General features: G+C 40.0%; 1 protein-coding gene across 1 annotated transcript in view; it reads left to right on the plus strand.

Annotated features, from left to right (window-relative positions):
- The first annotated feature begins 11,217 nt into the window (after positions 1-11,217).
- The window catches only part of LOC108571578 (synaptotagmin-10-like), a 69,352-nt gene continuing 63,821 nt past the window's right edge, over positions 11,218-16,748 (plus strand). Inside the window, exon 1 of the mRNA XM_017933649.1 lies at positions 11,218-11,308. Within this exon, the coding sequence (XP_017789138.1) occupies positions 11,218-11,308 (91 nt within the window). The remainder of the gene's footprint in view (positions 11,309-16,748) is intronic.

Below are 16,748 nucleotides of genomic sequence, written 5' to 3' on the forward strand. Positions count from 1 at the left end.
AAAGGATTGCGGGTCATTGTCGACTGGTAACATCGATGAAATAAAGAAACGGTGGTTGATTATATAGGGTGGGTGAAAAATCGTGGCGAGAGCGTGGGCAAGGTGATTTCTCGTGTCAAGGTAAATCAAAATTATGGAGTAATATATTTTTCCAAGAAGCTTGGCTTTTGGAAAAAAAAATAATAATGCACTTTACTATATTTTTATAAATTACTATTTCTGTGTGTGTTTATGTTTATGGACATCAACAGTGTCGCGACTTCTTCCCTATCAGTGCTATTATCTCACTTGCCTATCAGTTTCTGTCAAGTCATTACAACGTCACTAGTGACATCAATCTTGCTCGTTTTTTGTTTTTGTTTTTTTTCGTAGGAAGATAAGAATCACTTCGATCCGGCGTGTACCACGATTTTTTACGCACCGTGTATGTCTCGGTGTGCAGATGTAAAGTGGTCTAACCTATTTACAATTTTGGGTGAACTGACGTTTCGGTATAAATCACTTTGTATACAGCAAAATTTTCATTCTACAATGGCTTGAGCAATCTTCTAAAAATTTTTAAACAGAAACTTAAAGAAACATTTAGAAACGTCGAAAATTTCGTTAGACGTAACCTCGAAACAAAATTTTTGAGGTTAGGTCACTATTCCGTTGACAGAAATATTTATTACTCATCCTCCATTAATATCGATATGAGCAATTAAGTAGAAATGCCAATTTTTCAAAACTAGACTTCACATTTTAGAATCACACTCATTCTCGTTAATTCGATGACACCCTGTACACCACAGGAGCCAAATTTTCAATAATAATTTACTCAAATTACTCAAAACTGAAGTTCATCATGACAAACTATACCCCACATTTTCGAATCATTCTCGTTAATTCTACGACACCCTGTATACCACAAGAGCCAAATTTTCAATAATAATTTACTCAAATTACTCAAAACTGAAGTTCATCCTGACAAACTATACTCCACATTTTCGAATCATTCTCGTTAATTCTACGACACCCTGTATACCACAGGAGCCAAATTTTCAATAATAATTTACTCAAATTACTCAAAACTGAAGTTCATCATGACAAACTATACTCCACATTTTCGAATCATTCTCGTTAATTCTACGACACCCTGTATACCACAAGAGCCAAATTTTCAAAACTAATTTACTCAAATTACTCAAAACTGAAGTTCATCATGACAAACTATATTCCACATTTTCGAATCATTCTCGTTAATTCTACGACACCCTGTATACCACAAGAGCCAAATTTTCAAAACTAATTTACTCAAAGTACTCAAAACCGAAGCTCAGTATGACAAACTGCATTTCACACTTTAGAATCATTCTCGTTAATTCAACGACACCCTGTATACCACAAGAGCCAAATTTTCAAAACTAATTTACTCAAAGTACTCAAAACCGAAGCTCAGTATGACAAACTGCATTTCACACATTAGAATCATTCTCGTTAATTCAACGACACCCTGTACATCACAAGAACCAAATTTTCAACACTAATTTCCCCAAAACCGAAGCTCAGCACGACAAACTACCCTCCACATTTCAGAATCACCCTCGTTAATTCCACGACACCCTGTATATCACGATTAAACATCACGAAGAAGAATCAATTCCGTGGAATTGCCACTGAAATAGCACGTGGCCATATAAGACTCGTGAAGTGTGTACCTGTACGGTTCAGTTATCGATCGGTACTCCTAAACCATTAAACAATTTTAGCCCCTTCTTTGTCCACGTGACGGACCTCGTGGCTAATAGCAATTAGGCTACCGTGCCGTCATTTGTTCGTTCCATTGAAAATTTTCATCTTATTTATAACGACACGTGGCCCATGGTACAGCTTGTTCGTTATTAAATACGCCTCGTTAGCGGACAGTTTACAACGACATTCACAGGTATTTCCACGGGACAATCTATTAAACAGCGAGCACTCGTCGCGCAACCCCCTTGAGTGGGCAGAACGAGTGCACTCGCCCAGGGTAAATGATTGCACAGGACGCGCAGCGAACGCTCTGGCGTTCGTTCGAGATATTATTCGGTTCGTGTGGATAGAGAGCCATTAAGGGAATTCTTTACAGTCGGTTTCACCATGGAAAGTACAACGATACATTTGAATCTCTCGTTCGTTCGGATCGTGCGATAAATTCACGGTGTAACATTTGTTCTTCTTCTTTTTTTTTTTTTTTTCATCGCGGAACCAGTTGCCTTTAACAATGAGAAATCGAGCTTTGTCCTGGCTAGTCTGTTATGCGTTATTTATGAACCGTCGACGATGGGATTTGTTCTTTTCTACGCTTTGGATCCGAAAGTGATTATGCTGAAATGATTTCTTTGCTGGATGAAATAGTCGATGTACTTTCATCTGAGATTCTTGTCATTTAGAGATTGTGCATGAGCAATTGGTTATTCCTTTTTTGGTAATGTGATTTTTTGAAGTTATGAGCAAATTGGGTTGTTTACGTTCGAATTTAACTTTTGCACTGTTCTAGGCTTCCTAAAAATCTGAAAAAATTCTGGGATACTCTTCAAGGTCTCTGGCTACATTGCGCAATCGTTCACTGAACAAAATGTTCCAAATTTTTGAAATTAAAGGTAAACATTCGTGAAGAAATGCGAGTGAAATTTGGCTCGGGTCATAAATGACCCAGGCAGCCTGCACAGAGTTAATATTTAAGTCGAACGAAGAGTATCGAATTCTGTCATAATTCCACCATGTCAAATCCACCATAAAATTCACCAAAATACACAGCACGCGCTGTTAACTTCGAAATATTCGAAAATATAAGTTTCGCAGAAATTCAAACGATAAATCGAATAAATCAGAGGTGAAAGGAACACCGCTGTATAAATTCTCCTTATAATACACAAAGCTCTTCTCAGTTCGCATTATACACGAGCAGAACGTCGGAGCCATTAGAATAAACAACCCTCCAATTACCTTAACAGAATCCGACAAAAACCAGCATCACAAAACGTATCGCGCAATTAACCTCGCGTATCGATAAAGCGTAACAACAGGACAGAGGGTGAAGTGGCTCGATTCGAAACGACAGAGCAAAAGAAGTGGCTCGTGGTTGTACTTGTACCACACAATTTCCAACGTCAACGATGCCCCGGAGGTGCCTGTACTGTGGAACCGCGAAGGTTAGAACCGATACCAGCCACGAATCTAGTCGAATCCGAGCCACTAATTACCGTAGCTAGATGAAATATGGAGGGAGCGTAAATTACGTGTAGTAATGTGATCTACTTCCTTACGATCCTCGTGACTTTAAGGTCTACGATCTAGTAAGTATTGCGTGCAGGGAACGGTGAAAATTGGATTTAAAATTTTTTTTTTATATATGGAATTTGTTTGATCTTGCCCGTGGTAGTTACAAATTAACTTTCGAGCTTTGTCGAATTTACTATGTTCGCTTCTCGAAGGACCACCTCCGTGTTTAGGAGGACGAATAGCTATTAACAATGACTACTTTCTGAGGAACTACTCGCACGGTTGTCGGATGAATTCTGTCTGTCGAGGGCTCGGGCAATTCCAAGACACCTCGGATAGGAGTCTTCAGCGGGGGTGGGACACGCGGGTTGGTCAACTACATTCCCGAACTCGACAAGGGAGGTGGTTGAATCTAACGCGATTGCCAATCATTAGGTACCGAAAACTAACTAAGGTGACACCGCCGAGTCAACGGTCACTCTCAAGTGCCCGTGCACCCTTGAGTGACGCGCGCGGAAACTCCGCGTGTCTCGAACAATGGGCGCAGGAGGTAACAAATCTGGGTAGCGCTCCGACGCTGATAAAACATGGAAAATAGAAGTCGAAAGGCTTAGAAAGCAGATGTGCACAATGGCCATAGAAAAAACATGGAAATTCAAAGTGAAGGTAAAATGCTCGATGGCCTCCCAAGCTTATGACCGCTGCGAAAGACCGGGGAAAGACCCGCGTCTGGAAACGTATTAATCCTAATGACTTAACAGAATTGTTGGTGTAAAATTAGGTTAAATTTTGAGGGTTTCAGGATTAACATTGAACGAGACACAGTCACTTTCTCTTCTCTGTTAACTCTAGTAAGGTGTTTGGATTTGACTTTGGAGAACGTTAAAATGTAAAATTCAGGTTTTCTCATTTCTCGCTTTCGCGGTGAAACTTTCGAAAATCAGACATTTTTTTTTGAAAAGATCTTTATAAAATTGTTTATTTCAATTTCTTCTATTAATTCACTTTATTTTCATAGAGACGAGACTTGAACGAAGCTACAACTTCGTTTATATATTACAACTAAAATAATGCAACCTAAATATTAAAAATCTTCTTTTTCCAAACAAATCTTCGGATATTCGAAAGATTCGCTGCAAGAATACACTGATTAATCTTATCAAAAAAAGTGTTAATGTTTCACTGGATCTCGAAGTACCGTTTCGCGTAGCGAACTCAAATATTCTAACACGTTCTACGTTTCTCGAGATTGAAGATGAAAAATTAGGTTGAACGAGAAAAATTCTCTACTGCGATTGCAATTTTTTTTTTTTTTTGGCTCGCAAGTACGAGTGCAGGGGAAAAAGCGTGGCAGCAGAAAGGCACTTAGACGGTGCATCGGCGCAACTGGTGCAGCAACGATCGATTTCGAGTTCATTGTATGCTGGCGTGGCGCGTTCCACGTTGCATCTGCGACTTTTTCCCCTGGGTTGCCTGGGACAACGCTCGATATATATGTGCACGCGTTTCTGCGTCCATAGCCACGTGTCCTGGCGCAACCTGGATAAGGTTGGGTCACGGGAATCAAGGTGACAGCGGAAGTCGAGGACCGCCGGGAGACACTTTACCGAACGTCTCCTTTTTCTGTGTCGTTTTTCATCAATTCAATTCTCTTCTACCATTTATTCAGAGTATCATCTATTTAGTTGATGAAATTCAGGAAGCAGTAACATTTGTCGGACGTGAAAATGTGTTTACTTGTGTATTTCGAAAGTTTGACTCGGAAGAGTTGCATACAGGGTGATCTGAATAGGATAAATATTGGAAAAATTGATATTTTGGAATTTGGATTTTAAAGAGGAAGAAAGATTGTAGATTTTTGTACGAGAATATCTCTTTAACTCTGGTGCGTTGTTTCGTTTGACTATGCACTCAAAGAGGTCAAGTTAGTTTTGGGCCTTTTCTGACCCAAAGAAGTTAAGATAATTTTTAGCATTTTCTGACCCAAAGAGGTCAAGTTAATTTGGGGCCTTTGCTGGCCCAAAAAGGTGAAGTTAATTTGGGGCCTTTTCTAATTCAAAGAGGTCAAATTAGTTTGGGGCCTTTTTTGACCCAAAGAGGTTAAGACAGTTTTGGGCCTTTTTTGACCCAAAGAGGTCAAGATAGTTTTTGGTCTTTTTTGACCTAAAGAGGTTAAGTTAGTTTTGGGTATTTTTGACCCAAAGAAGTCAAGTTAATTTGGGGCCTTTTCTAATCCAAAGAGGTCAAGATAGTTTTGGGACTTTTCTAACCTAAAGAAGTCAAGTTAATTTGGGTCTTTCTTGACCCAAAGACCTCATATGTAACAATTTTTGTTACCACCACGCCATATGCACCTAAACAATAAACTTTCACTATAATATTAAGGGAACACAAACTTAATAACAGCAAAAATTACGAAAAAAAGTGAGAAAGTTGCGTCAAAAAATTTTTTAAAATTTCTAAACGCCAAAACGCGAGATTTTGCCTATAATCTGTCGCAGCGAAAGGGTTAATCTAGATCGTTCGAATGAATTAAACGTTCTGCACTTTTCTCTGGAGTTTTACGTTGGTTAGCTAAAAGGCAGAAAATGGGAAAGAAAATGGCTGGTGTGCTATAGAGTTACCGTGACGCACAGGCAGTGATCACCAAGGTTAGATGTTCTCTGCAGTTTTTTCCTCTCGACTGGCGTCTGGGTGGAAAGAGGGACGAAAACGTGATAGCAAGTTCAAAGGAAGAGAAAATTGTAGGTAGGTACATGAGAAACATCGTGAGAAGCATGTATGTAAAACAAAGAATCGCGGAGATTGAGGGTATTTCAAAAGGTACTGGCGACGAGGTTCAAATATTCTATTCGATAGACTGTCAATCCTACTTTGTCATCAATTTCGAATGAACGAGACAAAGGGATACTCTCATATCAGGTTGTCTGGAACATTTATGACGGTCATTAAATAACTCGGTAAACTTTATACTTTAGAACAATAATTTCTTTATTCTGTAATGTATGTATTAGGTCATCTCGTAAGTTCGTATCGAATTTTATAATTTAGATCAATATTTCCAACCTTTAAATTCGATAAGAAAAAAGAAAAAACGTAAACGCCTTCTCGTTCTACAACTTATTTCTATTTTTTTTTTTTTTTTTTTTATAAGACTATTATGTTGTCGTTATAGAATTTTCTTGGTTTTTCGTTAAAATATTTTTCGCTTTCAGCATGAAACTTTGAGAATCCGAGCACTCGGATAGTTAAGTATTGGATGATTGCAAAGGTTCGTGTCCGATTTGAAAATAAAACACGAAGGGTATGCGCAAAGGCACATTTCATTTGGAAATGAAATGAATAATTATTTGAAAGTAAAACACAAGCGGTGTATCTTTCGATAGGAATGTAACATGACGCTAAAGGAAACATCTGTGCCGAGAACCGGGCACGAACATTTACAATCATCCAATACTTAATTCAGATCCGAAAATCCGAATATCCAATACTCGCGTGATTTGGATTTCGATATCCTTGGATTCTCCTCGCGATGAGTCTATCGAATAATTCTCGCATCCTTTTAATCCGTCACCTAAACTAGCTTCCTTCAATCTACCGATATGAAGAGAAGCTTCGTATCTGAGTAATTAACAAAGAAAATCCCAGATTTCAATCAGTCTCAGACATCAAATTCGGATTATAACGAATATTTCAATTACTCAGATATCCAGATAGCAAGACCTCTAATCAAAACATCGTAAAAACACCGCTCCTCCGCAGCTCCGTTGCGTGCAACAAGTCCCGCGTGAGGTCGGTTCGAAAGGAGGGCGCGCGTCCTCGCGCCACGTGACTGCCGCAGAAGAAATTCAATGAGAGAGCGACAGATAATGATGACGGAATGCTTGGGATCGACGACGGCCACTGTCGAGGGATTTTCGAGAAGCAAGAGTAAGAAAAAAAAAAAAAAACAGAAAGGACGAGCAAAGAGAGACGGGGGGTCGAGCCTCGCGAGAAATATCTCGATTAATAAATCCACCCGGTGTCTCGTGTTATCCTTGAAGAGCTATTCTCGACCAGCTATTAAGGAATTCTTCACGGTTAGTTGTTCTCCGCTAGGAACGAGGCAAAAAATTCGCGATACCCACGAAAGCTCGTAAATTCCTCTCGATCTTACCCCGTTACATGACATACTACACTTCGTGCTATCTTACGTAAAATACAATTTTAGGATCGCGCTACGTAAGGCCCGTGAACAGAAAGGACGAAACTTTTCAAGAACGAAGTTCGGTTTAAAGGGATCTACCTAATGTGACCACTGACAAAAGCTTAATTTTCCGGAAATTTATAGCGAAGCAAGTGCTGTACGTATCCTTCTGCAAATTTTTCTGGTTATTCCGTCATCTTTTGAGAGTACAAAAATATTTTTTACTAGTGAAAATATCCATTTGTTGTAAAATAGGAGCACTGCGAAGAGAGCGCCTTGAGAAGTATCCTTAGCGATGGCTGACTCGATATCAGACGTTCTACTTATGCAAAACACAAAATGTAAACACGTTCTTAATCTGCAGACCTGTAGCTATCGTCCGAACTAGTATAATAAAAAAATATCGAGAAACGGAGAAATTGCAAGGTTTCGAAAGAAATTACTTTCGATTTCAGGAAAAGTTATGGTTTCTTCGACCGCAGAGGCTGAATTTTGAAAATATCCGCACAATTCTTCTGCAGACGATAAAGCAACGTCTACTGTATACACCTTCCAAATTTCCAGTGAATGCGACTTCCGGTTTCTCGCTAATCATATCAGCCAGTTTCAACTACAATTCAAGTCTACACAAAACCGCTTCCTTTCAAAGCATACATCCCTCCTCATTTTCAGAATTCAGCTTCAAAGCTTCTTAGACTAAAAACTTCTTCCTGAAACTACAAAAAGATGCAAAAAAAGAAAAAAATTGATTTTCCAACGCGTCGCAGTAGAAAGACAGCCCAGTGTGACGATTTCACTCGAAGGATAAAATTACAGGGAACGAAACGTAGTAATTAAGGGTTACTGCGCGTGGTTCATGCACCCGCGAGGATATATACGCGTGTTTCAAGGGCGTGCACGTGCTGTGAACGCGTCAAATCCGATAACCCTGCCTCGTTCCGTCGGGGAGGGAAAGCGTATTGTTTACGAACAGGATTACACAGGTGAAACATCCCCACGTCGATGGTTCACCCCACCCGTTTTACACACACTCTGCATCGTAAACTGCAGGTATACCTTCTGTAAAACACGGAACGGTAAAAGTACTGATAAACAGCGTGTCAGTGGAGAGAGGAAAGGTTAATCTGTTAAGTGGAGGAGACGAATTAAGTCGTCCCTTGAGTCACCCAACTACAGTAAATTCTCTACAAGTGTCAGTCAGTTTGGATTCTACAAGTGTCAGTATAGATGGTCCTACGCCTAGGTCTGCGTCATTGCTGCGCCTATGTTATCTCGCTCGCTGTCAGTCAAGCGTGTAACGCTACACCACTCGGTTTCTTTTACGAGATTTCACGGCTCGACAAATCATAATAGAAAAATATAATTTCTTTAATTTTACTTTTTTTCATCTGAAATTTGTTTTAACATGTTGGTGAGATTTGGTGAGATTTTTCTGATGAAAATGAGATCAAACATGATATAATTTGAATAACATTTACTTATTAATACTTATTGAGTAATTAATTTAATGTCGGACTACCTCCACGCAAAAAAATAATGTAGGGCCGATTCTACAAGTGTCAGTCAAACGGCAGGCCAATTCTCCAACTGGTAGTCAAACGGTAGGCCGACTCTATGGAATGTAATACAGGGCGTCTGTTTTATCTCAACACAGTGAAATATCTGGCGTGACAGTGAACGTGTTAATAAGTAAATGTTGTTCAAATTATGTCGTGTTTGAAGAAAAATTTCGGGATAAAAAGACGTAAGATTAAAAAAGTTGGTATTTAAATCGCTTGGTTACCTCGACTGACGTTTCGTCCTTATCTTTTATTCGCTGTCCTTGTCTACGTTCGGCAAACTACAAAGGCGGGCGCGAGGCTCGAAAACGTAGTCCCTGACTCTACAAGTGTCAGGTTTAAGTTCCTTGAGGACTGACACTTGTGGAGAATTTACTGTATTCCTTCCATCAAGGTTTTCTTACTTTTCCTGTCCAATCCGTGGTAATTCGAACTTGACATCGAGATTCGAGATTTTTTTTGGTAATTACTGGGATATGGAGATTTTCTTGGGTGGGTTTAGATTGGAGGGAGATAGTTCGGGTGAGGAATTTTGTAGAAATTTAATTTTACAATAGTTTGGTGGAAGTTGTAGAGGTATGTAGTTGTGATTATGGTTGGGATGGAAAAAGTGGAGATGATACTGTGGACGTGGGTTGGAGTAGAAATAGGTTAATTATCCTATCCTTGTGTCTATTCTTGTTGCGAGGGATTAGCGAATAATCCGAGAACACGAGGATGCTGCTTAACACTTGGAAGGAAGGAATTAAGATAAATTCTGAACGTCCTTTCTTTATCATCCTTGATCTTGAGAACATTGAAATTGTGTTTCTGTTAATCAAAGTTTCGGTGTAAAATATTCCAATTTTTATGGTAGTTTTGGTAGTAAACTACATCCTGAAGACAATTCTCAATTAACACTTATGTCAATGACCATAAATTTCGTCTACAAGATTCCCTCCAATTTTAGTAGTTTTCTAATAAAAATATTCTAAACTTGAAGCAAACGCAGATAAGAATTCTGCGAAATAACAACGATCTAGCATAAAATTTTTTAAGAAAATGTGCAAAGTGTACTCAATTATTGACACAAGGCTTAAACCAAAATTTCAAAATACAAAAACCGCCAATATCAGCTCAAAAGATTCGATAGTAAACCTCATCCTAACCAATCTTTCAACCTCTTCAAACACACCTCTCAATTAACAAATTTCATCCACTTTTCCCTCCAGTTTTCGAAGCTTTCTAATAACAAAATTCTAAACTTAATGCAAACACGGAGAGAAATTCCGCGAAATAACAACCTAATCTCTTAAGAAAATGTGCGAAAGTGTACCCGAGTACCCAATTATTGACATAAGTGTCAAACAAAAATTCAAGAACACCCAAACCATCAATTACTCGAAACCAAACCTAAAAACTGCCTCTCAATCACACCCAAGCCCCAAAAAAAATCCATCCCAAACCCCCCAAAAAAAGGCACCCGAACCTACAGTTGAACCCTGAAGTATCCACGGAAACCGAGAGGGTACCTGTGAGCCAGCTCGCGCCGAGATCGAAAGGGAAAAAACGTCGAGAGGGAAGAAGAAAAGGATGCATTATCGGGCACGAGTGGCTGTGCCAGCCGAGACCTTCACCGAGACCCAGTTGGTCGACATTGCCCCTGTGCGTTTCAATGTTACCTCACTGCGCCCTGCCTGAGCCGCGCGGGAACGCTCTCTCCTTGTCCAACCAGCAAAAGAGAAACCAACGCACAGACAGAGAGAGAGAGAGAGAGGTACGAAAGCAACCTCCTACCACAGCTGACACAGGACGTGCCGAGGCAGCAGCTAGTCCACCACCCCGTTCGTTCTTGCCTGCGTGTTTCACCCTGGCCTAGGGATTCGCCTTGTTCCCCCGTTACTCGTGACGTGTTGCTGGCCAAGGGACCGGCGGCGTTCGAGGGGCAGGAAGACCAGAGGGGTAGGATATACGCGCGTCGAGGGTCAAGGAGGGAAGAGGCAGGATAGAGGGCTCAAGGGAGAGAATACTGTGGACGCAGGCGCGAACGCAGTCGCAAACGTAAGTCAGCAAAACGGCGCCTAGCATTCCGACTACGGCAGACAACGCGGCACGATCAAGCCGAGGTAATCGCTAACGAGCTCACTTCTTCGCATCTACTTCCAGCGTGCAACAGCTCTTCCTGCACGTCCTGTCAGAAATTTATCAGAAACAACAAACACAGGACGAGAACAACCCCAGACTAGGATAATGGGGATCGTGAAGACAGCTTCTGAGAGTATCCTCGAGGAGACCGTGGTACCTAGCGAGGAGGCGAATTATTCTGTCCAGGGACATGCTGGTAAGTTGTTTTTCTTTTTCTTTTTTAATTCTTTTTACTTATCCATGTGTGTGTTTGTCCGTATACGGTATTTCGTACGAGGAAGTAGTCGAACGCGGCGGGATATTACGAATTCGGTGGGATCACGCGTGAGAGGAAGCGGGTTTCCGTTACTTAATCGCGGCGAGAATTTAAAGGCGATGTGGCGAGCCGCCCACACGAGCCACTGCTAACAGGTGTTTGAAGATACAGATATACCGGCCGCGTTACGGTTATATACGTTGTGTGTATATATACGCGAATCGCCCCGTCACGGAGACTTCGTTCGCGTTATTTAGACGGGGATTTTTCGCATCGAGACCTGTCCGCGGTGAATCCAGACTTCGGAGACGCTCGATTAAGAGGGTATGTATTCGGGTGTTCTTGTTCGACGAGGTGATCGTTGGACAGGGAGGGTGACTTTATTTTTAATCCTGATCAGTAATCGATTCTCGCGAGACTTCGAATCGGGTTGAACTTGGAAAGCTCGACGAGTTAGGGGAACGTTTACCTGTTGAGGGTAGAGTATGCTATACTTGGACTGGATGAGTTTCCGATTCTGGATAGTTCGAGCGTGTAATTGGAAGTCCTTGTACTTGGAACTGTATTTATCCTCTGTGCGAGACTGAGTTACTTTATTATATTTTGCAAATAATTAGAACGAAATTTTTAATTTTGTGTCTTTCATACTTCGATGGTTAAAGGGCTAATTTTAAAAGAAGTTGTCAAAGTTGACTTGAAACAAGTTTGCAAGACGGTTTTTCTTAGGAGGAGCTAGCTATCTCTTAATAAGCCGCAAGTTCTTTGCGTCGACATCGTTGATGAACGAGGAAGCGTCCTCCGCGTGTCGCGATTTATTATCGAGGTATATACTGGGTGTCCAAATTCATTTTTACCAAATTTCGTCAGAGTGTCCTATGAGTGTAAGTGAGAAAAAAATGTGGTATAAATATAGGTCGTTTGAGGCTTTGTTAAAGAGTTACAATACGAAACACGAAGGGAACGCTAACGGGTGTGCGATTATTTCGATACAAAATAGGAATAGATTAGCGATATTTATCTGTAGTCTGTTTATGAGAGATTATACGAGACTGTTGAAAGTGCTGAATGGAAGTTCGTGTTTCCTATTTTCGTCAAAACTTTTTAACGAAGCTTCAAACGACCTATGTTCACATAACATTTTTCCCTCATTTACACCCATAGAACGCGCCGACGAAGTTTCACAGAGTTCGATCGGAAACGATTAGGACACCCGGTATGCATATTTCGAGGCAACGCTACGAATCCTGTAGGCGTTACATTTATTCTGAAACTGGCACGCATCAATACTATTTATGTTTACGTGGAATCGATGTGGGTCAGGCGAGAAGTTCCAAAGCGACAATTACGCCGAAGTGAATTCTACAAAAGTTGACAAAGCGATAAAAATATAAAAGTCTTCGATCGACCAAGTGATTTATTTACGTCGTAGTTTCCAGTGTGAAACCTTCCAAAATGTGTTTCGATACAGTTTGGTAAAACGCGAGAAAGCACGCGGCGTGTAAACGAGTATATTTTCACCGGGATGCTTTTCCAATGCAAAGCAAATTTTCCCGTTTGTTTTCAAGGGAAACACGCAGAAGGTAAACCGCGATAGTTAGAGCGCTCCCGGCAAAAGGAGCCAGATCTGCGTCATATTAAAGACGCGGAACAATGTGGTAGCATCGTCCTTGGCCTCGTAAGACCGCCTACGGCCCCATAGGGAAGCTCATAGCCTTCTCGAAGCGGCGAATTTTCAACAAACCGCGTCCTTCCGTGGAAATAACTCGGCGATTGATGATAATCAACGCGCGCCACTATCTGCCCTCTCTCTGATCCGTTTAAACATCGCTCTCGTTCGAGCTCGACAACGTGCAAATGCTCTTTTCACTTTCTTTTCCTTTTCGTTGCTCCTTTTCCACGTGAAACGAGATTTTTCCTCACTCCAAGTAACGGGGCAGTTTCTGACAGTGCAAAGCTCGTTCGATAAAATTTACCGACGCTTTTTCAGCCGCCGAGAGTATTCCACACGCACTTATCGTCTCTTCGTAATAGCCATCGCGTATTTCCACGGATTAATCGTACCTCCGTGTGCATTTGAAAGTCAATGGATCCAATGATCCGGTTGAAAACGAATTCATCGAATTAGCGAAACACCGATACGCGTTACGCGCGATTTCAAACCGACGCTTTTGCTACCTTTATCTCTGGCTCGCGTAACAATATACAATTCCCAGTGTGTAAAATATTTCTTCCTTTTCTTGCAAATATTATAACCTGCAATTCTGATACGAGAAAAATTGATGAAAACTAGGTAAACTGATAAAAAACAAATACTTCACACAATATTTGAATCTCGTGACTGTTACGAAGCATTTTGAAAATTTAGAAAAAATTTTAACTTGTGTCGTATTATGATCTATATCGGCAGTGCTATTAAAATGAATAAAACGAAGTCTTTGACGAGCAGATTTGCGACAAGCGGGTTATTTTCTATGTTCCCGTTGCGCGAACGCGAGGACTGCGACGTTCGGCTTGGAAAATTCGCGGCTGCAGGACACGTGGAGCTCCTCGGGACGAACGAAAGCGTTTGCGGTTCTGCGTCGCGTCCGTTCGATCGAAGAATTCCACTGTAAGAGGCGTTAATGTGCGCGGGAGACTTTCGAATATTCCTGGGCATTTTTGACGATGCATATTTAACAGGCGAAGCCTGCCGCCTCGGTGGATCCTGGCGAACGAGACTCGATTATCGAACGGAGGAGCTCTATTGCGTTGCAGCGTATGAAATTGCGCGCTTGAGAATGGCGTTATAATATTTGAATAATGTTTGCGGTGAATTGGATGATAAATTTTTCTTTTTTTCTTTTCTAACGATCTTGCATTATAGTACGTTTTGTGATTTGTGATTGTGAAATTGTGATTTGTTTTTAAGAGATCAGTGGGTCGATTGAGATTTTATTTAGTTTGGTTATTTTTGAGATGAAGAAAATGGGAAAATTTATTTGCTGTCGCGCGGCTTGGAAGTTACGTATCTTTTTATTTATGTTTTGTAGTTTTATTTTATTTATTTATTGTTAGAAATAATTAACTCCACTCTTTGGTATTCTTTCATATTTTTCAAATTTTTCATAAATAAAAGTAATTTAATAAATTTCATTTTGCGCAGTTTCTACTGTTACATTATTACCAATCAATTTTTTAATAATAATCGTTACATTTTTGCGATAATTGTAATTCAAGAAATTTAGAATTATTAAATGTTTTCGTATTTACTCTTGCTTCTCTCGTGAAAATTTAAAAAGCAGAATCAACCGAAATTTGTTTTCTCGTGAACGAAGAAAAATTAGGTTACACAGGATTAATCCTGGAACACTAATATACGTAGCTTGGAATAATTTGCTTCGTTCTGTTAAATCTTCTGCAATTAAACACTCGACACTTCAGTTTGTAAAATAATTCCGTGAGATTTGGAATATCTCGTAAATGTTTCACTGTTTTCTAGTACCTTCGTGTAGAAAATATAAAAAAGAAATTACACTGTAGAGGTATTATAATAAAAAGGATCGGAGCACGGGAAAGTAAACTTCTCCTGACCTACCTCTACATCTCTTTAGCCAAACAAAAGAACACAGAATTGCCTGACTTATCCAGGATACGCCGACGCCCACGTCTCTTTCTCCATCGTTTAAACAATTTCTAAAAGAAGCATCTGTTGCTTCTAAAAGTGTCGCCCAACAAAGAGACACACTTTACAAAGCTGATAGTTGAAACGGCGAACTCTTGCGAAATTCATATCCGGAATTACCTAATCTACAAATATCCTCATTTAACACACAAAATTAAAAAATTCTTAATTCCAAATTTAAAAGTTCTCAAATTTTTAATTCAAAATCCCGAAATTCCGAAATATTTACTTAAAAATCCTAAAATTCCCAAATTTTTAATTCAAAATCCCAAGATTACAAAATATTTAATAAAAAATCCTAAAAGTCCAAAATTTTTATTTCAAAATCCTAAAATTTCAAAATTTTTAATTCAAAATCCCAATATTCCAAAACTTTTAATTTCCATTTTATTGTTTGGAATATCTTCAAATACACAGATTTACTTCAGTAAATTTTAGGTGACGTATGTTTCATAATTCTGTAATTAAGTAACTTTCCAAACAGAATATTTTCGTTTCGCACTTTCCAAAAATTTCGACTTTCACAATTTTTGACAAAGCTTTCGTCTTTGACAATTTGTCTGCAGTGCAGCGATATTGCTTCCGATTTAATTTCGTCTCGTTTTATACAGAGAATACAACTATCTCTGCGTTCGAAATTTGGGTCATTAATGACCCAAGTGAAATTTTCCGAATTTTTACGAAACGACCCAACGAATTTTTATTTTTATTCAAAGAAGACATAAACATTTGACTTAACGAACAATTGTACAACATAGTAGAGACTCTAATCACCACTCCACAATTTTTTCACATATTTTGAACGCTTAGAACACTAAAAAATTAGACTTGGACAAAAACTACCCCGTTTGCCTAAGAAATATAAAAAGTTAAGTTTGCCTGCTGAGAGATGCCCAAATCTACACAATCTTTCCCAAAAAGATTACCCACAAGTAACTCTCAACAAGCCCCTACACGCTTTAATCAACTTCAACACCTGCCCTCGTCCTTTACGCAAGAGTCCTGTATTTAAACTGGATTCCTTCACAACGGATGCAAGATTCAACGATCCGATCACAAGGATCTGTACGTATGCGAACAAGCTCGCCGACAGGCTTGATTTGTTCTTTGGCACTGCGGACAGTTGCAGGCAAACTTCAAAGAAACTTACAAATAGCAATTAACTGCGTTACGCGTTCTCACTGTTCGACTTTATCTAATTTCGTTGTACTATTGGGCTCTTTCTTTTTGCCCGTTTGAATGAATAAATAAATAAGTAAATGAACAACACCACCGAACAATACACTAATCGATAACCCAACTTCACCCGCAATTACAATAATCGATATTCCACTTCCCCCCCGAAACGTCCCGAATCAAAGTTGTCACGCTCAAGCAGCATCTCGTGGAACCGTGGTATTATGGAAATCTCGTCTTGCAGCGATCGAAGGGTAGGGGTCGCGTGAAATTAGTATGCGCGGCTCATCAGATTGCAGGTATTCCGGGTGGAGTATCCAACCAAATATCGTCGTTGCTATGCCACGTGCAGATTAATTAATTGCCAGAACCCAGGTTGGCCAAACGTTTCGGTCCTCTTGGACACAGGACTTCCGGTTCATTCGTTCCTCGTCGTGTCCTCTTTGTCGTCATCCGCAGACTGTTTCGACGTAGTTCCCTCCTCTTCTCCCTCGTACGAGTCGGTTTCGTCGTACGTGAAACACGGAGTGAAGCAACTGGTTA

This window comes from Habropoda laboriosa, unplaced genomic scaffold, assembly GCF_001263275.1.
Source record: "Habropoda laboriosa isolate 0110345459 unplaced genomic scaffold, ASM126327v1 scaffold40, whole genome shotgun sequence".
NCBI classification, from domain to species: Eukaryota; Metazoa; Arthropoda; class Insecta; order Hymenoptera; family Apidae; genus Habropoda; species Habropoda laboriosa.